Source organism: Salmo salar, chromosome 17 (assembly GCF_965601325.2).
Source record: "Salmo salar chromosome 17, fSalSal1, whole genome shotgun sequence".
NCBI classification, from domain to species: domain Eukaryota; kingdom Metazoa; phylum Chordata; class Actinopteri; order Salmoniformes; family Salmonidae; genus Salmo; species Salmo salar.
In genome coordinates, this window is record NC_138307.1 from 80,533,537 (window position 1) to 80,560,946 (window position 27,410).

Here is a 27,410-nt window from a genome sequence, read left to right on the forward strand (position 1 = left end):
GTAAGGTGAACCTGTTATATTCGATACATGTGACAATACAATTTGATTTGATGATTTGTCTGAATATGTACAGGGTTTTTCACCCTTTGTCTGGAATAATAGCCCCAAATTAAACGTTAAACAACATCCTATGACAAAGTCCAAAGGTGCCACCACTTCTTACGGCTGGGTGTAATCATTAGTCCAAACAGTTTGAAAAAAGCAAGAGATTCTATGTGACAGATTAACGTAGGTCCCTCCCCGTTTCGTTCTGTTTACGAAACGTTTTGCAACAAAATCGGGATAATGACTACACCCCTGTTAAGGCTAATGTTCCCTGGCGGATGTTTACGGAAGTGGAAGCTTGAACAATAAACAGTTCAATTAATAATCTCTGTTGTATGCGAGATATACTCAACTATGTCAATGATCTCGTAAATTGAGTCGTTGGTTTACAATGAATGTGTATAATATCATATATACTTTTTTCCCCTACTGTATTATTGACTGTATGTTTGTTTTACTCCATGTGTAACTCTGTGTTGTTGTATGTTGTCGAACTGCTTTGCTTTATCTTGACCAGGTCGCAGTTGTAAATGAGAACTTGTTCTCAACTAGCCTACCTGGTTAAATAAAGGTGAAATAAAACAGAATGTAAAAAGGGATTCAGCAACACCCATTGGTGAGTATTTAGTTACGTATTCTAGTGGAAACACGTGACCTGTCCTACTACGTCGTCGTCAGCTGAGACAGGCGACATGGCGACTTCAGCGGGATTTAAGGTGCTGAGAAAACACATTTGTGGCATTTAAAAAAAATGTTTTATATACTTTGTTTTGTTCGCATTGTAAACGGATCATGTTGTCTGTGAGGTTTTGTAAATAGTTTAGTTGGCTAGAAGTTGAAAAAGCCCTGGGCGACACTTGACAACCAACGTTAGCCAGTAGAAGTTGCCTGTCCACTTAACAGATACAGGTCGAAGTGGTTGGCGGTCATAAGAAGTTACTTGTGAAACTGTCGACTTCCAGAATACCAACAGGCTCGTGTTGTTAACTTTCATAGTGACAAGTTGAGCTAACTTGTAACGTTACTAGCAACCACCAAAACAAACATGCAAAACAGTTTAAAAGTTGTCAGGAAGTTGGTTGAGCCAGCTACCTAGCTAGCCACAACATCACATTCCTGAAAAGGTAGAACGGTGACAGAATGTTAAATTGGTCAATGTTCAAAGAGCCGCCAGCAAAATTGTAAACCATACAGCAAATGTATCCCATTACATTGTCACATGCAAACGGCACTTGATTTGGATGAAGTTAGCCAGCTAGCTAGGTACATTAGGCCTATTTGTTTACCAAGTCTCCAACAACAACATAACATGAGTTGTATTCATCTCTGAATGCGTTTCCCTCTTTCTCTCTCAGGTTCTATATGAGCATGATGGAGTTTTTATACACACCAACCCAGAAAGGAGTGAGGAGCAGGATTCTCTCACTTCAGGATTCCTGCGTGTCCTGGACCAGGTATGGCAATATGCAACACAATGAGATGTATCCTTTCCTCTTATAATGTCCACAGATCAGACTGAACATTCATTCTCGTCATTTCTACCAGGATGGAGACATAGTGCTGGAATATAAACCCATGGAAGATGTTGACCACTCTGCCATGCTGTGTGCTGCCAAGGTTAGACTTCATTTGCATATCTTTAGATTTAATATTCCATGTTTCAGGTCATCATAAACAAAGTGTACATATATTAAAATACTAACAAGATTAGACTCTTATCAATCTTACTGGTACGTTCATATAGAAACACTGCTAATTGGCTCGGCCACAACTGTTGGCTGGTGCTGATAATACAGACAGTGCAATTTGTTTAACATGGAAATAGCTGTTCTGTCATTCAGCCTACAGTAGCAGCCAATGTGTGGTGTTCAATGAGGCCTACATTCCATGAGACTTTTGAAAAAAATACACGCAGGTCTTGACATGAACCTGTTTTATCCACTTGTCCTTTAGACAAGGTGGTGACTGGAAATGGTGTTTGATGCAAGAAACCACTTTATTATTCTGACATTATTACAGAGAATCAGACAAATTATACTCCCCTCTGCCTATTGGATACTTAGCTTATTCAAGCCTGTCTCAAAATAAAAAAAACTGCCCCTTTAAGACAAAAAAAAGCTCTTTACCTGACTCATGTTTCAAAGATGTATAGAAATGTACATGGTTTGTGGTCTTGTAGGAAGCAATCACTCCCCTATTGCTGACTACAGATTATCTATAACTGGGCTAATACCAACGTAATTAGAACAGTAAAACTAAATGTTTTGTCATACCCGTGGTATACGGCCTGATATACCACGGCTGTCAGCCAATCAGCATTCACCCAGTTTATAATTGTGTGTTTATATAGGCCTACTGCAGCTCTGATTGGTTATGCCACCGGTTTGTGTAGAGTACGGGCTGAGTGGTGCCTGTCAACACAATAATCATACACCGATGTGTTCTGCCTACAAAAGAAAATCTCTTGCATAGTTTTGCCTACTAAGTCTTGCACAATTCGTTTTGTTTCGGTATGTTGTGTTGAAAGTGGCTAATAACGCATTGATTCGATCACAATTCCCACAGTAAAGGGACACGTTGATAGTGTTAACTAAAGGGGGGAAAACTCTATGAAGTTCAATCTCGTGCTTCTCTGCGCGGGCTGATATTTCTTCTGCGCGGTGTCCGCACAGCTTAATGGGAACATTAGTCAGAATTATGATGACAACACTCCACATTTTATATATTGGCTTGGCTGTATCCATGGTGACACATCAGTTGTCTTGAGAGCTCGATGATGACTGTCAAACCACAGTCTGGCTCCAATCACCTTGGTCATGTGACAGCAGCATCGCTTCATGTTTCCTATCTGTTTCTCTGCTGCACTAGAATAAAGATGTTCTAGTGATCTCTGACTGAAATAAAAACCCTGAGAGTAGAGATGCAACAGGAAACCAAAGCCCAGAAGTATATCCTGATTCCTGAATCTAATATGGTTCATCCCGGTCGTGATGAAAACACATAGCTAGCTCATCTCTTCATAGAAACTAACTCTCGTCTCTCTATCAGCCACTCAGGACAGATGTCTGTCAGTTAGGTTCTCTGTGGAGAAAAAAAATACATCCCATATTCTCTTTCTATGTCAAAACCGGTTTAATTTGAATAGCCTCTCTCATAGTATTTCCAGCCTTTGCTGTAATTATCTGTACCACTACCTACCCAGCCAGCCAGCCAGAACTATGTACTGTATATAGATAGTACTGTATATAGGGGGTGGTGTGTGTGTGTGTGTGTGTGTGTGGACTGTATATAGATAGTACAACATTTTGGGGTCACTTAGACATTTTAAAAAACTGCTGATTTTTTAAAATGGAATATCTACATGGCCGTACAGAGGCCCATTATCAGCAACCATCACTCCTGGGTTCCAATGGCACGTTGTGTTAGCTAATCCAAGTTTATCGTTTTAAAAGGCTAATTGATCATTAGAAAACCCTTTTCACAGAACAGCACATACTGGTTCTAACCAGAATAGAAAGAGGAGTGGGAGGCCCCGGTGCACACAACTGAGCTAAAGGGCAAGTACATTTGTGTCTAGTTTGTTTCTCAAACGCCTCACATGTCCTCAACTGGCAGCTTCATTAAATAGTACGTGCAAAACACCAGTCTCAGCGTCATCAGTGAAGAGGCGACTCCAGGATGCTGGCCTTCTAGGCAGAGTTGCAAAGAAAAAGCCATATCTCAGACTGGCCAATTCAAAAGGAAAGTTTGAGATGGGCAAAAGAACAGACACTGGCCAGAGGAAGATTTAGAAAAAAAGGGTTATGGATAGACGAATCTGAGTTTGAGGTGTTCAGTTCACAAAGAAGAACATTCATGAGACGCAGAAAACATGGAGGAGGAGTGCTTGACGCCATCTGTCAAGCATGGTGGAGGCAATCAAATCAAATTTTATTTGTCACATACACATGGTTAGCAGATGTTAATGCGAGTGTAGCTAAATGCTTCTAGTTCCAACCATGCAGTAATATCTAACAAGTAATATAACAATTTCACAACAACTACCTTATACACACACGTGTAAAGGAATGAATAAGAATATGTACATATAAATATATATGGATGAGCGATGGCCGAACGGCATAGGCAAGATGCAGTAGATGGTATAGAGTACAGTATATACATATGAGATGAGTAGTGTAGGGTATGTAAACATTATATAAAGTGACTAGTGATACATTTATTACATCCAATTTTTTTATTATTAAAGTGGCTAAAGATTGAGTCAGTATGTTGGCAGCAGCCAGTCAATGTTAGTGATGGCTGTTTAACAGTCTGATGGCCTTGAGATAGAAGCTGTTTTTCAGTCTCTCGGTCCCAGCTTTGATGCACCTGTACTGACCTCGCCTTCTGGATGGTAGCGAGAGGTGAACAGGCAGCGGCTCGGGTGGTTGTTGTCCTTGATGATCTTTTTGTTCTTCCTGTGACATCGGGTGGTGTAGGTGTCCTGGAGGGCAGGTAGTTTGCCCCCGGTGATGCGTTGTGCAGACCTCACTACCCTCTGGAGAGCCTTACGGTTGTGGGCGAAGCAGATGCCGTACCAGGCGGTGATACAGACCAACAGGATGCTCTTGATTGTGCATCTGTAAAAGTTTGAGTGTTTTTGGGGACAAGCCGAATTTCTTCAGCCTTCTGAGGTTGAAGAGGCGCTGTTGCGCCTTCTTCTCCATGCTGTCTGTGTGTGGACCATTTCAGTTTGTGATGGTCTGGGGGTGCTTTGGTGGTGGTAAAGTGGGAGATTTGTACAGGGTAAAAGGGATCTTGAAGAAGGAAGGATATCACTCCATTTTGCAAAGCCATGCCATACCCTGTGGACGACGCTTAATTGGAGCCAATTTCCTCCTACAACAGGACAATGACCCAAAGCACAGCTCCAAACTATGCAATAACTATTTAGGGAAGAAGCAGTCAGCTGGTGTTCTGTCTATAATGGAGTGGCCAGCACAGCCACCGGATCTCAACCCTATTGAGCTGTTGTGGGAGCAGCTTGACCAGTATGGTACGTAAGAAGTGCCCATCAAGCCAATCCAACTTGTGGGAGGTGCTTCAGGAAGCATGGGGTGAAATCTCTTCAGATTACCTCAACAAATTGACAACTAAAATGCCAAAGGTCTGCAAGGCTGTAATTGCTGCAAGTGGAGGATTCTATGACAAAAGCAAAGTTTGAAGGACACAATTATTATTTCAATTAAAAATCATTATTTATAACCTTGTCAATGTCTTGACTATATTTCCTATTCATTTTGCAACTAATTTCATGTATGTTTTCATGGAAAACAAGGACATTTCTAAGTGACCCCAAACTTTTGAACAGTAGTGTATATGGGTAGGTGTGTGTACTGTATATGGGTAGGTGTGTGTACTGTATATAGATAGTACTGTATATGGGTTGGTGTGTGTACTGTATATAGATGCTACCGTATTTGGGTGAGTCTGAGTATACCTGTATTCTCTCTCCCAGGAGTCTAGCTCCGTGTTTGAATGGGGCCAGCGGCACCAGGGTACAAACCAAAACCCAGGAGACAAGCCTCCCAGGCAGGTGGAGCACCAGCTGAGCTGTGAGACAGAGTGGGACATGGTTCACACTGTTCAGTTCAGGAAGAAACCCAGCAACAATGGAGAAGGTGAGTGGAAGAGAACACACTAGAACACAGCAGAACACACTAGAACAGAGCAGGACGCACTAGAACAGAGCAGGACGCACTAGAACAGAGCAGGACGCACTAGAACAGAGCAGGACACCCTAGAACAGAGCAGGACACCCTAGAACAGAGCAGGACACCCTAGAACAGAGCAGGACACCCTAGAACAGAGCAGGACACCCTAGAACAGAGCAGGACACCCTAGAACAGAGCAGGACACACTAGAACAGAGCAGGACACCCTAGAACAGAGCAGGACACCCTAGAACAGAGCAGGACACCCTAGAACAGAGCAGGACACACTAGAACAGAGCAGGACACACTAGAACAGAGCAGGACACCCTAGAACAGAGCAGGACGCACTAGAACAGAGCAGGACGCACTAGAACAGAGCAGGACGCACTAGAACAGAGCAGGACGCACTAGAACAGAGCAGGACGCACTAGAACAGAGCAGAACGCACTAGAACAGAGCAGAACACACTAGAACAGAGCAGGACGCACTAGAACAGAGCAGAACACCCTAGAACAGAGCAGGACACCCTAGAACAGAGCAGGACACCCTAGAACAGAGCAGGACACACTAGAACAGAGCAGGACACCCTAGAACAGAGCAGAACACACTAGAACAGAGCAGAACACACTAGAACAGAGCAGGACACCCTAGAACAGAGCAGGACACCCTAGAACAGAGCAGGACACAGTAGGCCCTGTTAGGCCCCGGTAAGTCCCGGTAGGCCACAGTAGAATGGCCATTTTATTTGACCTTTTATTTAGTCAGGGAAAGTAATGGAGAACATATCAATGATTTAGCATCATCATGCTTCCTCTATGGAGAGCCAAAATATCACTATTCATTACCTGTCCAGCTGATATATTGTCATTACCTGTAGCCTACTGCAATGAAAAATGTCTGGTTTCTTTCAACTGTCAAGTCTAGTACTGGAACCACAATGCAACATAATTGTTGTTCTTGGCCTTGCCGTTCTGTGGTTCTTCATGGCAAGACTAAACAAGGTTAAGCGTGCAGCGCTCTCTCATGTGTATATATATTTGTGTGTATGTATGTATGTATTTATTTATTTATTTATTTTCTCTCCCTCCTCTCTGGCTGGAATTCCAAATCACCTCTCCTCTTAACGTCCAGAAGCTGCTTTAGTGGAGCGACCCTGATTAAGTTGGTTGGAGGAGAGGAGACTAATTGCTTCTGTTTTCCCACAGTACGATCAATCTTCTCCAGCAGGCCGCTGGGGGATTAATCAGGCCTCCTGCTACTTCCTGCGCTGCAGACATTTAAATGTCAAGCGAGTCAAATTAAAAAGCATTACACATGGATCTATACAACTATAGATGAAGTGTGGCATGAACGTTGTGCTGCTTGTCTCTCTGCATTAGGAAATACCCTAGAGAGAGTACACACATACTCTAATTTGTGTGTGTGTCTCTTCTGTGTGGGAGTACATGCGTAGTGTTGTGTATCTAAACCCCCCCCCCCCATCTCTCTCTCCTCTCTCCTCATTGTGTTTCTATGTCTGTGTATATCCTGTATCTCTCTCTCCAGGTGCTCCTCCTAAACCCGCTCCCATCCCAGAGAAGAGTAAGGGTTCCCGGCTGTTCTTCCGTCTCAGTGACCTGGCCTCAGTCAGGGTGAAGGAGGAGGGCTGGTCCTACCTGGTGTTCACCCTAAGAGACCGCAACATGGGGGTTGAGCTGCCTGCCCTACACTTTCACCAGGGAGGTAGTGAAGGCTTCCTGGACTGTCTCAGGAAGTACATGCTGCTGACAGAGTACGTAGACCAGACAGTAAATATACATGCTGCTGACACAGTACGTAGACCAGACAGTAAATATACATGCTGCTGACACAGTACGTAGACCAGACAGTAAATATACATGCTGCTGACACAGTACGTAGACCAGACAGTAAATATACATGCTGCTGACACAGTACGTAGACCAGACAGTAAATATACATGCTGCTGACACAGTACGTAGACCAGACAGTAAATATACATGCTGCTGACACAGTACGTAGACCAGACAGTAAATATACATGCTGCTGACACAGTACGTAGACCAGACAGTAAATATACATGCTGCTGACACAGTACGTAGACCAGACAGTAAATATACATGCTGCTGACACAGTACGTAGACCAGACAGTAAATATACATGCTGCTGACACAGTACGTAGACCAGACAGTAAATATACATGCTGCTGACACAGTACGTAGACCAGACAGTAAATATACATGCTGCTGACACAGTACGTAGACCAGACAGTAAATATACATGCTGCTGACACAGTACGTAGACCAGACAGTAAATATACATGCTGCTGACACAGTACGTAGACCAGACAGTAAATATACATGCTGCTGACACAGTACGTAGACCAGACAGTAAATATACATGCTGCTGACACAGTACGTAGACCAGACAGTAAATATACATGCTGCTGACACAGTACGTAGACCAGACAGTAAATATACATGCTGCTGACACAGTACGTAGACCAGACAGTAAATATACATGCTGCTGACACAGTACGTAGACCAGACAGTAAATATACATGCTGCTGACACAGTACGTAGACCAGACAGTAAATATACATGCTGCTGACACAGTACGTAGACCAGACAGTAAATATACATGCTGCTGACACAGTACGTAGACCAGACAGTAAATATACATGCTGCTGACACAGTACGTAGACCAGACAGTAAATATACATGCTGCTGACACAGTACGTAGACCAGACAGTAAATATACATGCTGCTGACACAGTACGTAGACCAGACAGTAAATATACATGCTGCTGACACAGTACGTAGACCAGACAGTAAATATACATGCTGCTGACACAGTACGTAGACCAGACAGTAAATATACATGTTGAGATACATGCTGCTGACAGAAGACATAAACACACTCAACTTAGTCTCTCAAAGACAGAACTGAGGGAGTGGGGCTAGGCGAGGGAGTGGGGCTAGGCGAGGGAGTGGGGCTAGGCGAGGGAGTGGGGCTAGGCGAGGGAGTGGGGCTAGGCGAGGGAGTGGGGCTAGGCGAGGGAGTGGGGCTAGGCGAGGGAGTCTAATACAACTTATTCCATGCATTCCACTTCATTCAAATTTTCAATTATATATTTTTTTACTTTAGCAATGAAAAAGCCAGGGAATAGTGTTGTATGTATTGCCACTGGTAACACTGGGTATGTGGTGATCTTTGTGTTCCTCAAAGGGCCACTATCCTATGTCAGCCAAGGCCCAAGCCCAGTCCCACGGTGAACACAATTACAGGTTATACAGACAGTCACTAGTGGACAGAGCAGAGCTATCACGCCCTGGACAGACGCACTCCAGAACACACACCGCTCTAGAATTGAAAGTCAAGTCTTTCCCAGTGCTGGAGATGATTGCTTGTATGAAAGTATGACCCCCCCCCCCCCAGCCAGATGTAGCCTGTTCTGCTGTAAAAATACAGTGACCTGGCGCCCACACACCAGGTGGTCTGGTTAGTTCTGTGGCCGCATGTGAAGAGGCCTTGAAACTGATGTTGTGTCCCAAATGGTATATAGTGCACTACTTTTGACCAGAGTCCTATGAGCCTTGGTAGAAAGTAGTGCACTACATAGGGAATAGGGTGCCATTTGGTACACATCCTGAAAGTGGTTTCTGTTCCGCTTCCACTCTGCCAGGTTCAGTTAAAAACAGAAAAATTGAATGCATTTTTATTTGTCACATGCTTTCATAAACAACAGGCAGCTTTAGACTAGCATTGAAATGTTTACTTTAGGGCTTACCTTTTCCAGCAATGTAGAGAGAAAGATAAAGCTAAAAACACGCATGCTGTGTCCGGGGGAGAGGGGGAGAGGCTAGAGGGGGATCTCAAGTCTCATGTTTATCACGGACAGCCACACCAGGTACATGGTTAACTCTGAAGAAGGCAGAATACATTCATTGGAGAAGTAGCTGCTATCCCCCCTGTAGGTTCTTCTCTGCTGCTATCTCCCTGTAGGTTTATCTCTGCTGCTATCCCCCTGTAGGTTTCTCTCTGCTGCTATCCCCCCTGTAGGTTCTTCTCTGCTGCTATCCCCCTGTAGGTTCCTCTCTGCTGCTATCCCCCTGTAGGTTCCTCTCTGCTGCTATCCCCCCTGTAGGTTCCTCTCTGCTGCTATCCCCCCTGTAGGTTCCTCTCTGCTGCTATCCCCCCTGTAGGTTCCTCTCTGCTGCTATCCCCCCTGTAGGTTCCTCTCTGCTGCTATCTCCCTGTAGGTTCCTCTCTGCTGCTATCCCCCCTGTAGGTTCCTCTCTGCTGCTATCCCCCCTGTAGGTTCCTCTCTGCTGCTATCCCCCCTGTAGGTTCCTCTCTGCTGCTATCCCCCCTGTAGGTTCCTCTCTGCTGTTATCCCCCCTGTAGGTTCCTCTCTGCTGTTATCCCCTGTAGGTTCCTCTCTGCTGCTATCCCCCTGTAGGTTCCTCTCTGCTGCTATCCCCCCTGTAGGTTCCTCTCTGCTGCTATCCCCCTGTAGGTTCTTCTCTGCTGTTATCCCCCCGTAGGTTCCTCTCTGCTGTTATCCCCCTGTAGGTTCCTCTCTGCTGCTATCCCCCCTGTAGGTTCTTCTCTGCTGTTATCCCCCCTGTAGGTTCCTCTCTGCTGCTATCCCCCCTGTAGGTTCCTCTCTGCTGCTATCCCCCTGTAGGTTCCTCTCTGCTGCTATCCCCCTGTAGGTTCCTCTCTGCTGTTATCCCCCCTGTAGGTTCCTCTCTGCTGCTACCCCCCCTGTAGGTTCCTCTCTGCTGTTATCCCCCCTGTAGGTTCCCCTCTGCTGCTATCCCCCCTGTAGGTTCCTCTCTGCTGCTATCCCCCTGTAGGTTCCTCTCTGCTGTTATCCCCCCTGTAGGTTCCTCTCTGCTGTTATCCCCCCTGTAGGTTCCTCTCTGCTGCTACCCCCCCTGTAGGTTCCTCTCTGCACCTTTTGTTAGCAGATATAATGGCCAGAAAGAGAGGTTAAACTGTTTCCTTGCGTATGATGGTAAATTAAGTGTGTCAGTGTAATTCCTATAGTCACCGCTAGAGGGCTTCAGGGTCTATGGAAGTCAGTCCATTCAGTTGCAGTCAAATATATTAATATCATTACACAATTCACTATTACTTCTAACATATGTCAAAATTCACAAATCTAATGGTGTTCACACGTTTATTTGTTTGATTTACAACTGGCACAGGACCCCAAAAAATGTGAACTAAACTGAAATTCGGGGCTCCCGAACGGCGCAGTGGTTTAAGGTACTGCATCTCAGTGCAAGAGGCGTCACTACATTCCCTGGTTCGAAATCCAGGTTGTATAACATCCAGCTGTGATTTGGAGTCCCATAGGGTGGCACACAATTGGCCCAGTGTCGTCCGTGTTTGGCCGGGGTAGGCCGTCATTGTAAAAAAAAAAACTTGTTCTTAACTGACTTGCCTAGTTAAATAAAAAAATATCTGTATTTTATTTTAATTAAGATTTTTCACTTCCAACTAAAAAATGGGCCGGACCAAATTATTCAAAATTCAAATTCATTTGGTTGGAGGCAAGTAATTGTCGGCAAGTGTAATTTATCCTACTTGTTGCAGGTGCCTACAGGGTAAAAATGTCCGTTCAACCAGTTTTTTGAAAAGCATCTGTAGTACTTCATCACATCAAATGTTATTTGTCACATGCTTCGTAAACAACAGGTGTTGACTAACAGTGAAATGCTTCCTGACGGGCCCTTTACCAACAACACGGAGTTAAACATAAAACATTTAGAACGTGACACGAGGCATAAATACACAGTGAGTAAAAATAACATGGCTATATACAGGGAGTACCAGTACTGAGTCAATGTGCTGGGGTATGAGGTAATAACATGGCTATATACAGGGAGTACCAGTACTGAGTCAATGTGCTGGGGTATGAGGTAATAACATGACTATATACTGGAAGTACCAGTACTGAGTCAATGTGCTGGGGTATGAGGTAATAACATGGCTATATACAGGGAGTACCAGTACTGAGTCAATGTGCTGGGGTATGAGGTAATAACATGGCTATATACAGGAAGTACCAGTACTGAGTCAATGTGCTGGGGTATGAGGTAATAACATGGCTATATACAGGAAGTACCAGTACTGAGTTGATGTGCAGAGGTACGAGGTAATTGAGGTAGATATGTACATTTAGGTAGGGGTAAAGTGACTAGGCAACAGGATAGATAATAGACGGTAGCAGCATATGTGGTGAGGTGTGAGTGTGTGTGTGTGTGTGTGTCCATTGTGTGTGTGAGTCTTGTTTAGCAGTCTTATGGTTTGGGGATAGAAGCTGTTCAGTCCTGTTGCTTCCAGACATTGGTACCGTTTGCCGTGTGGTAGCAGAGAGAACAGTCTACGACTTGGGTGTTCTTCCTCTGACACCGCCTGGTATACAGGTCCTGGATGGCAGGAAGCGCCCTTGTTCTTCGTTGTCTGTAGGCTACTAGAAGATGTAGTATTGTTGTGTTTCACGTCATCAGCTCGGCACCCTGTATAAATAACTCATCAACTGTGACTGTATCCAGTTAGTATTGTGATAATATACGTACAGTGCATTCGGGAAAGTATTCAGACCCCTTGACTTTTTCCACATTTTGTTACATTACAGCCTTATTCTAATATGGATTAACTTTTTTTTCTCTCCCTCATCAATCTACACACAATACCCCATAATGACATCACAATACCCCATAATGACAAAGCAAAAACTCTTTTTAGACTTTTTTTTTCTTCAAATGTATTAAAAATTAAAAATATAATTTACATAAGTATTTAGACCCTTTGTTGAAGCACCTTTGGCAGCGATTACAGCCTTGAGTCTTCTGGGGTATGATGCTACAAGCTTGGCACACCTGTATTTGGGGAGTTCCTCCCATTCTTCTCTGCAGATCCTCTCAAGCTCTGTCAGGTTGGATGGGAAGCGTTGCTGCACAGCTATTTTCAGGTCTCTCCAGAGATGTTCGATCGGGTTCAAGTCCGGGCTCTGGCTGGGCCATTCAAGGACATTCAGAGACTTGTCCCAAAGCCCCTCCTGCGTTGTCTTGACTGTGTGCTTAGGGTCATTGTCCTGTTGGAAGGTGAACCTTCACCCCATTCTGAGGTCCTGAGTGCTCTGGAGCAGGTTTTCATGAAGGATCGCTCTGTACTTTGCCTCGATCCTGACTAGTCTCCCAGTCCCTGCCACTGAAAAACATCCCCACAGCATGATGCTGCCTCAACCATGCTTCACCGTAGGGATGGTGCCAGGTTTCCTCCAGACGTGACACTTGGCTTTCAGGCCAAAGAGTTCAATCTCGGTTTCATCAGACCAGAGAATCTTGTTTCTCATGGTCTGAGAGTTTTTAGGTGCCTTTTTGGCAAACTCCAAGCAGGCTGTCATGAGCCTTTTACTGAGGAGTGGCTTCTGTCTGGCCACTACCATAAAGGCCTGATTGGTGGAGTGCTGCAGAGTTGGTTGTCCTTCTGGAAGGTTCTCCCATCTCCACAGAGGAGCTCTGTCAGAGTGACCATTGGGTTCTTGGTCACCTCCCTGACCAAGGCCCTTCTCCCCTGATTGCTCAGTTTGGCTGGGCGGCCAGCTCTAGGAAGAGTCTTGGTGGTTAAAAAATGATTGGGAACCTTCAATACTGCAGAAATGTTTTGGTTTCCTTCCCCAGATCTGTGCCTCGACACAATCCTGTCTCGGAGCTCTACGGACAATTCCTTCGACCTCATGGCTTGGTTTTTGCTTAGACATGCACTGTGCCTTTCCAGATCATGTCCAATCAATAGAATTTACCACAGGTGGACTCCAAGTTGTAGAAACATCTCAAGGATGATCAATGGAAACAGGATTATTCTGAGCTCAATTTCGAGTCTCATAGCAAAGGGTCTGGTCTGTATACTTATGTAAATAAGTTATTTCTGTTTATTTATTTTTTAAGACATTTGCAAACATTTCTAAAAACCTGTTTTCCCTTTGTCATTATGGGGTATTGTGTGTAGATTGGTGAGTATTTTTGTTTCTTTAATCAATTTTAGAATAAGGCTGTAACATAACAGAATGTGGGGGGAAAAAATCAAGGAGTCTGAATACTTTCGGAATGCACTGTATGTCCCTTATGAGTACCGGTAGCCTAATTTAATTCATATGATTTATTATTGGCAATCTCATCAACTGGTGTTACTGCTGATATTGTTTACAAGGTATTATAATGTTTTATGAAGGCATGACTGTATCCATCACAATATTGATGTGAACGTGTCCTGTTGGCCAGCGTTCAGTGTACACTGTTTGGTACAGTAACCAGGACTGTGTTGACTCAGGAGTAGAGGTTTTAACACTGACTACAATACCTGACATCTATGAAAGGACACTACAGGACAACCATGGGTCTGTCTGTTTGGTTTTGTGTTTGTTTCATTATTTCCGTACACATTGATTACCTCTCCATGAGGAGTAGAAAGTAGTGTGGTCCCGTTTGTTTTACCATATACTGTGACATCAGCACGGTGCTGTGGGAACAGAGTCCCCCCCCGGCGGCGGTGCTGTGGGAACAGAGTCCCCCCCCGGCGGCGGTGCTGTGGGAACAGAGTCCCCCCCCGGCGGCGGTGCTGTGGGAACAGAGTCCCCCCCCCGGCGGCGGTGCTGTGGGAACAGAGTCCCCCCCCCGGCGGCGGTGCTGTGGGAACAGAGTCCCCCCCCCGGCGGCGGTGCTGTGGGAACAGAGTCCCCCCCCCGGCGGCGGTGCTGTGGGAACAGAGTCCCCCCCCCGGCGGCGGTGCTGTGGGAACAGAGTCCCCCCCCCGGCGGCGGTGCTGTGGGAACAGAGTCCCCCCCCCGGCGGCGGTGCTGTGGGAACAGAGTCCCCCCCCCGGCGGCGGTGCTGTGGGAACAGAGTCCCCCCCCCGGCGGCGGTGCTGTGGGAACAGAGTCCCCCCCCCCGGCGGCGGTGCTGTGGGAACAGAGTCCCCCCCCCGGCGGCGGTGCTGTGGGAACAGAGTCCCCCCCCCGGCGGCGGTGCTGTGGGAACAGAGTCCCCCCCCGGCTAAGCGGACCGGTGTTTGTACGGTCGTTGTTACTTAACATGAATGTCATTTACAGGAGGCTTCATTGCTCATCCAGAAGAGATTTATGGTGGTTCTGCTGCGCTGCTACAGAACCTGGGAGGAGAGACACTCACTCACTCACATGGGCTCTGGTCTAACGTAGTGCATTGAATAGGGCTCTGGTCTAACGTAGTGCAGTAAACAGGGCTCTGGTCTAATATAGTGTAGTAAACAGGGAATAGGGCTCTGGTCTAATGTAGTACAGTAAACAGGGAATAGGGCTCTGGTCTAATGTAGTACAGTAAACAGGGAATAGGGCTCTGGGCTAACGTAGTGCTGTAAACAGGGAATAGGGCTCTGGTCTAATGTAGTACAGTAAACAGGGAATAGGGCTCTGGTCTAATGTAGTGTAGTAAACAGGGAATAGGGCTCTGGTCTAATGTAGTACAGTAAATGGGGAATAGGGCTCTGGTCTAATGTAGTGCAGTAAACAGGGAATAGGGCTCTGGTCTAACGTAGTGCAGTAAACAGGGCTCTGGTCTAATGTAGTGCAGTAAACAGGGAATAGGGCTCTGGTCTAATATAGTGTAGTAAACAGGGAATAGGGCTCTGGTCTAATGTAGTACAGTAAACAGGGAATAGTGCTCTGGGCTAATGTAGTGTAGTAAACAGGGAATAGGGCTCTGGTCTAATGTAGTACAGTAAACAGGGAATAGGGCTCTGGTCTAATGTAGTACAGTAAACAGGGAATAGGGCTCTGGTCTAATGTAGTGTAGTAAACAGGGAATAGGTCTCTGGTCTAATGTAGTACAGTAAACAGGGAATAGGGCTCTGGTCTAATGTAGTGTAGTAAACAGGGAATAGGGCTCTGGTCTAATGTAGTGCAGTAAACAGGGAATAGGGCTCTGGTCTAATGTAGTGCAGTAAACAGGGCTCTGGTCTAATATAGTGTAGTAAACAGGGAATAGGGCTCTGGTCTAATGTAGTGCAGTAAACAGGGAATAGGGCTCTGGTCTAACGTAGTGCAGTAAACAGGGCTCTGGTCTAATGTAGTGCAGTAAACAGGGAATAGGGCTCTGGTCTAATGTAGTGTAGTAAACAGGGAATAGGGCTCTGGTCTAATGTAGTACAGTAAACAGGGCTCTGGTCTAATGTAGTGCAGTAAACAGGGAATAGGGCTCTGGTCTAATGTAGTGCAGTAAACAGGGCTCTGGTCTAATATAGTGTAGTAAACAGGGAATAGGGCTCTGGTCTAACGTAGTGTAGTAAACAGGGAATAGGGCTCTGGTCTAACGTAGTACAGGGAATAGGGCTCTGGTCTAACGTAGTACAGGGAATAGGGCTCTGGTCTAACGTAGTACAGGGAATAGGGCTCTGGTCTAACGTAGTGCAGTAAACTGGGTATAGGGCTCTGGTCTAAAGTAGTGTAGTAAACAGGGAATAGGGCTCTGGTCTAACGTAGTGTAGTAAACAGGGAATAGGGTGCCAGTCTCAGCCCTATATGTGTCCAACAGAATCACAGAACTGTCTGTTCATCTATCAGGTGTTTTGTTAGGCAGTTTCTCAGTGGCCTTTAGCAGCGGTTTCCCCTCTCTAGTAGTAATAATAACCGCCTTCACACCGTGGTGGCGTCCCACACACCACACTATCCTCTATATACAGGGGCTCTGGTAGGAGTTAGTGCTCTATATATGGGATTGGGTGCCATTTGGGACGAAGGCTGTGGGATTTATTTGCATGCGGGGAGCTGCTATTGCAGTTTATCTCTTTCTAGATGCTGCCATGCTGTGATGGGTTGTTAAAGGCTCCCCTTTACTTCAGTGGATTGGACGGTTTTAACGGTTGTGTTTCAACACCATTTCTATGCTAATGCTGTGGGTGGTGAGTTGCTGTGTGTTCTGTGTGTGGCTGGCTACATTGTGTTGGTGTAGCCTTCTCTTACCTTCCACCTGCTGTGTCAGGCTAACAGTCTACTGGTCTCTTAGGACCAATTGGGGGGGAGCGCGAGAGAGACTCTCAATTCCAATAACCCATCTTAGCCTCCCCTCGTTTTCGAGTGTCCCTCGGTGGGGGAGTGTCCCTCAAACGGAGCATTTAGTCGTAGGGAGAGATAAATAACCCTATGGAATGGGACATCACTCATGCACAGCAGAAGCCGCCAAAGGATTGCTTACCTCGCAATTCATTGAAGACGAGCCTTGTGTTTTTCACAATGCCAGTACTGACGGCAGTAATAGCTTTCCTTATACATTATTTCTCATGCAACAACACATACTTACCATATGAGAAACAAATGAGAACCGCAGAACAATAATGTGCCCTCTGGCTGTGGTTCAATGTGGAGTAGTAATGTAGCTGTCCTCTGGCTGTGGTTCAATGTGGAGTAGTAATGTATTCATCCTCTGGCTGTGGTTCAATGTGGAGTAGTAATGTATTCATCCTCTGGCTGTGGTTCAATGTGGAGTAGTAATGTAGTCATCTGGCTGTGGTTCAATGTGGAGTAGTCATCTGGCTGTGGTTCAATCTGGAGTAGTAATGTAGCTGTCCTCTGGCTGTGGTTCAATGTGGAGTAGTAATGTAGCCGTCCTCTGGCTGTGGTTCAATGTGGAGTAGTAATGTAGCCATCCTCTGGCTGTGGTTCAATGTGGAGTAGTAATGTACCCATCCTCTGGCTGTGGTTCAATGTGGAGTAGTAATGTAGCCGTCCTCTGGCTGTGGTTCAATGTGGAGTAGTAATGTAGTCATCCTCTGGCTGTGGTTCAATGTGGAGTAGTAATGTAGCCGTCCTCTGGCTGTGGTTCAATGTGCAGTCGTAATGTAGTCATCCTCTGGCTGTGGTTCAATGTGGAGTTGTACTGAAGCAGGACTTTTATTTCATAATAGTAGTTTGACAGTTGCATTTCCTTCACTCTGTAATTTTCTGCAATTTCTTGGGGATTAATGATTAACCAGTTGAAGCAATTAAAACCACTGTTCTGAACTATTATTTATACCAAACGTTTTAGGGTCCATACAGATGGGCCACACAGCTCCATAGGCATACAGCTCTTTTCATCATCAACTACACAATAAGCTAGAAAATAGTTGGCTACGTTACAAACCTCTTCAATCTCCAACGTTACTACAATGGTTACTTCAGCTACGTTACAAACATCTTCAATCTCCAACGTTACTGCAATAGTTACTTCAGCTACGTTACAAACATCTTCAATCTCCAACGTTACTACAATAGTTACTTCAGCTACGTTACAAACCTCTTCAATCTCCAACGTTACTACAATGGTTACTTCAGCTACGTTACAAACCTCTTCAATCTCCAACGTTACTACAATGGTTACTTCAGCTACGTTACAAACCTCTTCAATCTCCAACGTTACTACAATAGTTACTTCAGCTACGTTACAAACCTCTTCAATCTCCAACGTTACTACAATGGTTACTTCAGCTACGTTACAAACCTCTTCAATCTCCAACGTTACTACAATGGTTACTTCAGCTACGTTACAAACCTCTTCAATCTCCAACGTTACTACAATAGTTACTTCAGCTACGTTACAAACATCTTCAATCTCCAACGTTACTCCTATAGTTACTTCAGCTACGTTACAAACATCTTCAATCTCCAACGTTACTACAATGGTTACTTCAGCTACGTTACAAACATCTTCAATCTCCAACGTTACTACAATAGTTACTTCAGCTACGTTACAAACATCTTCAATCTCCAACGTTACTACAATAGTTACTTCAGCAACGTTACAAACATCTTCAATCTCCAACGTTACTACAATAGTTACTTCAGCTACGTTACAAACATCTTCAATCTCCAATGTTACTCCTATAGTTACTTCAGCTACGTTACAAACATCTTCAATCTCCGTTACCACAATAAAGAACAATGACTAGTGTTTGACTTTGAAACATGTTTTAATGAACAGCAAGGCAAGCTTACAACATTGTTCATTCAATTTGTAGTAAATGCTTTAGCTAAATTCTTTACATCCACTGGTTCACAAGATGACAGCTTGGTTTGCTGGTTTATTGAAGTACCATACTATAATAATTTCCATTAAAATTTACAAAAATGTAATTTCTCTGGCAAGAATTTTGCTAAGACTGTCTGGGAGGGATCTAAGTGAGGAGGGGAATATGGAAAACTAGCTTTTATTGGCAGAGAGGTTTGGAAATCTTTTTGTTATTGGTCTATTAACTAATTTACCGCATTGTGATGTCACCATGGGAAGCCGAAACTCCCGCCCATGCCAACCTGCTGATTAGTTTATTTCAACTAGAAACTATCAGGAAATAAAACTGATCAAATGTTTTCACTCTTTTACAGTGTTAGTTTCATCAGCTGTTGTACAATATGATATTTATTTATTTCACCTTTTATTTAACCAGGTAGGCTAGTTGAGAACAAGTTCTCATCTGCAACTGCGACCTGGCCAAGATAAAGCATAGCAAACACATCAGTTGTACATTATGATATGAAACACTGAATTTGGACCACACTGGGCCTTTAAACAACACAAATTACAGTTCATTCAAATGTCAACCTTCCATAGAGCAAGCTAAATGTATAGCTAGCTGGCTAATGTTAGCTAGTCGGATTTTCCTAAATTAACTTGATTAATGACAAATAAAAATGCATAACCGTTTGTCTATACATTAACATATTCCTGTTAAATGTACATCATTATTTGCATGATTTGTTATGAAGTTATAATTACTTATATTTGCTTCCATCCTAGTATAGGCATACTCCTCCACAGATAAAAGCCCATTACAATCAGCTTTCATTAGTAATCAACCTTTTCCCAAATATCAATTAGGAATGTTTCTGAATTGGCACCAGGAGTCTGGAGGAGTTGCAGAATGACCCTCCTTTTGTTCTTCACTTTTTAATCCTCGACCCGCCTGTCTCTTTTCTCATTTTCTCTCCTGGCCGGAGTGGCAATAGGCCACCCATTATACTCATATAAATGGCACCTTATTCCCTATGAAGTGCACTACTTTCTAAAGTACTTTATAGGGAAGGGGGTGTCGTTTGGGATGGAGCCTCACTCTCTCCTCTGCTTTAAATGAGCCAAACTGAGCACAGTTGAGTTTATTTGAAATAGCTCTGAATATTAAAATCCCAGAGTATATTACAGCTGGCAGAGGTTTTTAATGAGTTGCACGCCTTAACAACTGCTTTGTTGGTTTTCTGGGACTGCAGGACTATTCAAACAGGCAAATTAACTTCATCACACTACTGTCCCAAATGTGACCCTATTCCCTATATAGTGTACATCTTTTGGAGTAGTGCACTATAAAGGGAATAGGCTACCATTTTGCCAGATGGCGTTTTTTTATTTTTCATTAGCATCATCGCTAACGGCTACAGAAAGTGGTAGACAAACGGGCACACACAGACAGGGGCATTCCTGTGACCTGGCCTCTTCAGGAATTTGAAGGAATTTATTCATCACTGACTTATTTTGTTCATGTTTTATGATCATCTATGGAAAGTAATAGAATTTTCTAATAAGTTCAATACATTTAGTTGATGTCCTGCTAACTTCAATACGTTTAGGTGATGTCCTGCTAACTTCAATACATTTAGGTGATGTCCTGCTAACTTCAATACGTTTAGGTGATGTGCTACTTGCTTCAATACATTTAGGTGATGTCCTGCTAACTTCAATACATTTAGGTGATGTTCTACTTGCTTCAATACATTTAGGTGATGTGCTACTTGCTTCAATACATTTAGGTGATGTGCTACTTGCTTCAATACATTTAGGTGATGTGCTACTTGCTTCAATACATTTAGGTGATGTGCTACTTGCTTCAATACATTTAGGTGATGTGCTACTTGCTTCAATACATTTAGGTGATGTGCTACTTGCTTCAATACATTTAGGTGATGTTCTACTTGCTTCAATACATTTAGGTGATGTGCTACTTGCTTCAATACATTTAGGTGATGTGCTACTTGCTTCAATACATTTAGGTGATGTGCTACTTGCTTCAATACATTTAGGTGATGTGCTACTTGCTTCAATACATTTAGGTGATGTGCTACTTGCTTCAATACATTTAGGTGATGTCCTACTTGCTTCAATACATTTAGGTGATGTCCTACTTGCTTCAATGCATTTAGGTGATGTCCTACAAGCTTCAATAGTTAAATGTTTTAATGTTGAATTCCGTTGTAATGTTTGGATTCCGTAATTCCGTCCGCGTTCTCCGCAACGCAGATCTTTATAGGGCCCTACATTTGGGACACGACCCCTGTTTGAACCCACTGTATGATATGCATAACACTAGTCACTGAGCCTACCTACTCTAGTACAGGGATGTTACTGAACGAAGTGTGTTATGTTTCCGCAAGCAGCAGACAGTGTTTCCCCGTGCTACGTCCCGATGTGAAGCAACCATTGTCACACCTGGTGTTTTTTTTACGTGTTAAATGTTTAGTCTGTTAAGAGTCCCTATTCAATTTCCAGGAAAAATCAATAGAGCTCTTCAATAATTCACGGAGGGACAAGTCCTAGTGGGGATCATCTTAACCATAGCAAAGACTCTCCTCATGTCCCAAATGGCAGCCTGTTTCCTATTTAGTGCACTACTTTTGACCAGAGCCCTGTGGACTATAAAGGGAATAGGGTGCCATTTGGGACACTACCACTGGCTGTGGGGCTGTTAGCACTAGAAGTAGTCTACTCCACACATCAGCCAGACACTAACAACACACAGTTAAGTCCTGTGACTTGTAGTAGTCTACAGGCTGGATCTGAGTACAGCTTAGTGAAGGACTGTTAAGGGCTTCTGTAGAGGTCTACAGGCTGGATCTGAGTACAGCTTAGTGAAGGACTGTTAAGGGCTTCTGTAGAGGTCTACAGGCTGGATCTGAGTACAGCTTAGTGAAGGACTGTTAAGGGCTTCTGTAGAGGTCTACAGGCTGGATCTGAGTACAGCTTAGTGAAGGACTGTTAAGGGCTTCTGTCGAGGTCTACAGGCTGGATCTGAGTACAGCTTAGTGAAGGACTGTTAAGGGCTTCTGTAGAGGTCTACAGGCTGGATCTGAGCACAGCTTAGTGAAGGACTGTTAAGTGGTTGACACAATATTGGATTCTGTAATGGCAGAATCCAATACTGGACAAGCTTGTTCCCTGAGACCAGTGACTCTCTGAGCTTCTCTTCCAGACAAGCTTGTTCCCTGAGACCGGAGACGCCACTTTCACTGGGGGCGTGGGATTTTATCATTGGAATGTGATACAAAAAGAAGCAACGGTGTGCTTTAGGACCATGCGGAGGCCTCTGAGCGGTTGGGGAGGCTGTTTGGAGTGTTTATCCGACTGGATAAAAAAAATATATATAATAATTATGTCACCCCCCCACTTCTAAACCAAAGTTTCGGCCCTGAAACCACCAACTCTTGGAGCTTCTCTTCCAGACTAGTCTCATGATGAGTCATATCTCACTTATTGTAATTTCTCTCGCTCTTTCTCTTTCTGTCCTCCCCATTAGGTCGACCACAGATGCCTCCCTCCTCCAGGTCAGCCCCCACAGCAGAGCTATGTCCCAGTCCTTTGAGAACCTGCTAGATGATGCCACCTTCGGACTTATTACGGTACAACCTGCACATCCTAGTCTAGAACCTGCCTCCTCACGCCCTAGTCTACACCTGCCTCCTCAAACCCTAGTCTAGCACCTGCCTCCTCACACCCTAGTCTAGAACCTGCCTCCTCACACCCTAGTCTAGAACCTGCCTCCTCACACCCTAGTCTAGAACCTGCCGCCTCACACCCTAGTCTAGAACCTGCCGCCTCACACCCTAGTCTAGAACCTGCCGCCTCACACCCTAGTCTAGAACCTGCCGCCTCACACCCTAGTCTAGAACCTGCCGCCTCACACCCTAGTCTAGAACCTGCCGCCTCACACCCTAGTCTAGAACCTGCCGCCTCACACCCTAGTCTAGAACCTGCCGCCTCACACCCTAGTCTAGAACCTGCCGCCTCACACCCTAGTCTAGAACCTGCCGCCTCCCAGCCTCTATACGGGCCTCAGGATTCACAGAACAAACTGTTATTTTAATGAGTTTGTTCTGAGCAGGCCGGTGACTAAATGAGTTTGTTCTGAGCAGGCCGGTGACTAAATGAGTTTGTTCTGAGCAGGCCGGTGACTAAATGAGTTTGTTCTGAGCAGGCCGGTGACTAAATGAGTTTGTTCTGAGCAGGCCGGTGACTAAATGAGTTTGTTCTGAGCAGGCCGGTGACTAAATGAGTTTGTTCTGAGCAGGCCGGTGACTAAATGAGTTTGTTCTGAGCAGGCCGGTGACTTAATGAGTTTGTTCTGAGCAGGCCGGTGACTTAATGAGTTTGTTCTGAGCAGGCCGGTGACTAAATGAGTTTGTTCTGAGCAGGCCGGTGACTTAATGAGTTTGTTCTGAGCAGGACGGTGACTTAATGAGTTTGTTCTGAGCAGGCCGGTGACTTAATGAGAGCAGCACATTTTGTTGGTTTGTTTTGAGGCCTCTCTGAAAGCCAGGGTAGGAGATATTAACTCTGTCCCAAATGGCACCCTATTCCCTTTATAGTCCATAGGGCTCTGGTCAAAATTGGTGCACTATATAGGGAATAGGGCTCTGGTCTAAAGTAGTGCACTATATAGGGAAAGGGGCTCTGGTCTAAAGTAGTGCACTATATAGCGAATAGGGTGCCATTTGGGACGCAGACATGTTCTGAATAGGGGAGAAGACATGTTCTGAACAGGGGAGATCTGGGTAATAAAGGATGGGGGTTACAGGGGGGTACATGCTCTGAATAGGGGAGAACTGGGTAATAAAGGATGGGGGTTACAGGGGGGTACATGCTCTGAATAGGGGAGAACTGGGTAATAAATGATGGGGGTTACGGGGGGTACATGTTCTGAACAGGGGAGATCTGGGTAATAAAGGATGGGGGTTACAGGGGGGTACATGCTCTGAATAGGGGAGAACTGGGTAATAAATGATGGGGGTTACGGGGTGGGTACATGCTCTGAATAGGGGAGAACTGGGTAATAAAGGATGGGGGTTACGGGGTGGGTACATGCGCTGAACAGGGGAGAACTGGGTAATAAAGGATGGGGGTTACAGGGGGGTACGTGCTCTGAATAGGGGAGAACTGGGTAATAAAGGATGGGGGTTACAGGGGGGTACGTGCTCTGAACAGGGGAGATCTGGGTAATAAAGGATGGGGGTTACAGGGGGGTACATGCTCTGAACAGGGGAGATCTGGGTAATAAAGGATGGGGGTTACAGGGGGGGTACATGCTCTGAATAGGGGAGAACTGGGTAATAAAGGATGGGGGTTACGGGGGGTACGTGCTCTGAATAGGGGAGAACTGGGTAATAAAGGATGGGGGTTACAGGGGGGTACGTGCTCTGAACAGGGGGACGGGGGAGGGGTACGGGGGGTCGCCGCGGGGGCTGGGAATAAAGGAGGGGGTCGGGGGCGCTCTGCGGGGACGGGAGGGGGGGTACGGGGGACGTGCTCGTGGGGAGACGGGGGAGGGGGCGGGGGCAGCCGATGGGGGACTGGGTAATAAAGGATGGGGGTTACAGGGGGGGTACATGCTCTGAACAGGGGAGATCTGGGTAATAAAGGATGGGGGTTACAGGGGGGTACATGCTCTGAATAGGGGAGAACTGGGTAATAAAGGATGGGGGTTACAGGGGGGTACATGCTCTGAATAGGGGAGAACTGGGTAATAAAGGATGGGGGTTACAGGGGGGTACGTGCTCTGAACAGGGGAGAACTGGGTAATAAAGGATGGGGGTTACAGGGGGGGTACATGCTCTGAATAGGGGAGAACTGGGTAATAAAGGATGGGGGTTACAGGGGGGTACATGCTCTGAATAGGGGAGAACTGGGTAATAAAGGATGGGGGTTACAGGGGGGTACATGCTCTGAATAGGGGAGATCTGGGTAATAAAGGATGGGGGTTACAGGGGGGTACGTGCTCTGAACAGGGGAGAACTGGGTAATAAAGGATGGGGGTTACAGGGGGGGTACATGCTCTGAATAGGGGAGAACTGGGTAATAAAGGATGGGGGTTACAGGGGGGTACATGCTCTGAATAGGGGAGAACTGGGTAATAAAGGATGGGGGTTACAGGGGGGTACATGCTCTGAATAGGGGAGAACTGGGTAATAAAGGATGGGGGTTACAGGGGGATACATGCTCTGAACAGGGGAGATCTGGGTAATAAAGTTTGTATGCCATCAGCACCAGGCTACATGGCCAGCAGACAGAGGGAATAGTTGTCAGGAGTTGTTTTTAGGTCGCCTCAGGGACTTTTAATTGGATCATTAATCTATTGTCCTTCTCGTTGACATTTTGACTCTTGTAATAAAAATCTTTTTTCTGTTTGAAATAGAACCTCCGTCAGCGCAGGTCTTAGTGTTATCCTTTATAATTAAAAGTGGGCCGTGCCTCTGCTCTCTCCAAAGGAACCGGGGCATGTTGTTAACGACGTCTGGTAATGCGTAGTGGGCAGATAACAGGCCTAACTGTAGTTGCACATTGTTTTACATCCCGACTGCGTTATGGAATAGCAGCTACATCTCATAGACATTAGCTTGGCTGCTGAGGCTGCCTGGCTGAGTGAGAGTACTGTACTCATTATCATTAAGGTTCAGGGTGCCTCCCTCCCTCCCAGCCCAGCCTCCTCTCTCCTGCCCTAGATCAGTTTTACAGGAGCCATTTAGTAAAGCAGGGATTGTGGAGGAGAAGCTAATGAGCCTTGACTTGCTAATAACATTGGGTGGCCTCTCTTCACAAAGGGGTTAACGCTGCTGGAATATTGTTTTCTAATGCGACTCTAAAAAATCCAATTGCGAAGATGAATGAGCAGCGTCTCAGCCGGCCGGTAACCAACGGCAGGAGAAATAGATTGGCCTCTTTTCTGTAAAGTCTTTGATTCCTGTGGTACTTTTGTAGCGAGAGTATAAAAAAAAATGAGTCCTTGAAGCATTAGTTTTCTTGGTGATGTGATATTGTAGGCTTTTACTTCTTCATCGTAAGAGTACGCAGTCTGGAGAGTTGAAAGTGTTTCAGGCAGTGGGAGGCCGGGGGAGGGTACTAGGTTGGGAATCTGAGATGATAACCAATGCTGTTGTGCTCTTGAGATGCTTTCCCCGTTGCTTTTGATGAAAATCGAAAGTTTAAAATGTGCAGTAAATCATCTAGCTGTGGGTACTTCCAAATGTAACATTTCACACCTGTGATTAGGTGAAAATAGCACATAGCTAAAATAAGCCCTTGTCATCTTAGTGCTTATAATGAGACTGCAGCTAAACTACATCTGTCTGGTGCCACAGCGTTAACAATGACCTCCTTCATGACCCCTATCTTCCCTGTCATCCCTCTTCTCCTCTCTCCTCTCCCTCTCTCCCGCTCTACTCCTCTCTTGTCCCCGCAATCCTCTTCCTTTTTCCTCTTCTCTCTCTCTCCCCTGTTCTGCTTTACTCCCTCTCTCCTCCCTCTCCCCCAACAGAGGTTTTCTCAGGACCCAGTCACCACTACTCTGGGCGGTTTCTCCAGGGTGACCAACTACCTGTTTGATGCGCTCCGGGGTCCAGACACGGAGCTACTGCAGCAGAGGCCTGTCGGGGAGGTGGCTGACCTGCTGAATGAGGCCATACCTGGACTGGACATCAACCAGCAGGAGGAACCAGGCTTTGAGGTTATCACCAGGGTGAGTCAGAGTAGACACTGGGAATGAACGCACACACACACACACGCACACACACACACACACACTCTGGAACTGGAAAATGGCGGTGGAAGAAATGGCAGCAGTTTTACAGTCTCCTAACCAATTGGGCTACTATGTGTTTTTTTAAAAGCGTTATTTGTAACTTATTTTGTACATAAAGTTTCTGCCACCGTATCTTATGGCAAAAAAGAGCTTCTGGATATCAGGACAGCGATCACTCACCTCGGATTAGACCAAGATTTCTTTCTGCAACAAGCAGACAAACAGGACATTCTCCGAACACCCGACAAGGCCAACATCCCAGTTACTTGCAAGAGGAAGAGACGCGGGTACAGAGGACACAGAGCGGGATGCCTTGGGAGGATCCGCAGAAGGTGCGTGGCAAAGCTGCCGTTACCGTAAATATTACTCGCCAACGTGCAATCATTGGACAATAAATTAGACGAGGTACGATCACGAATATCCTACCAACGGGACATCAAAAACTGTAATATCCTATGTTTCCTGGAATCGTGGCTGAAAGATGACATGGATATTCAGCTAGTGGGATATACGCTGCATCGGCAAGATAGAACCGCATACTCCGGTAAAACGAGGGGGGGGCGGTCTGTGCATATTTGTAAACAACAGCTGGAGCATCGAAATCTAAGGAAGTCTCTAGATTTTGCTCGCCTGAAGTAGAGTATATTGTGATAAATTGCAGGCCACACTACTTGCCTAGAGAGTTTAAAGCTATACTTTTCATGGCTGTTTATTTACCGCCACAGACAGATGCTGGCACTAAGACTGCACTCAGTCAGCTGTATAAGGAAATAAGCAAACAGGAAACCACTCACCCAGAGGTGGCGCTCCT

The 27,410-nt window shown here is 45.3% G+C and overlaps 1 protein-coding gene across 1 annotated transcript in view; it reads left to right on the plus strand.

Moving 5' to 3' along the window:
• The first annotated feature begins 230 nt into the window (after nucleotides 1-230).
• LOC106594572 (TBC1 domain family member 15) overlaps nucleotides 231-27,410 on the plus strand; it is a 68,787-nt gene continuing 41,607 nt past the window's right edge. Inside the window, exons 1-7 of the mRNA XM_082964248.1 lie at nucleotides 231-761; nucleotides 1,401-1,499; nucleotides 1,591-1,662; nucleotides 5,546-5,708; nucleotides 7,286-7,511; nucleotides 22,325-22,427; nucleotides 26,336-26,536. Of these exons, the coding sequence (XP_082820374.1) occupies nucleotides 738-761; nucleotides 1,401-1,499; nucleotides 1,591-1,662; nucleotides 5,546-5,708; nucleotides 7,286-7,511; nucleotides 22,325-22,427; nucleotides 26,336-26,536 (888 nt within the window). The 5' untranslated portion in view covers nucleotides 231-737. The remainder of the gene's footprint in view (nucleotides 762-1,400; nucleotides 1,500-1,590; nucleotides 1,663-5,545; nucleotides 5,709-7,285; nucleotides 7,512-22,324; nucleotides 22,428-26,335; nucleotides 26,537-27,410) is intronic.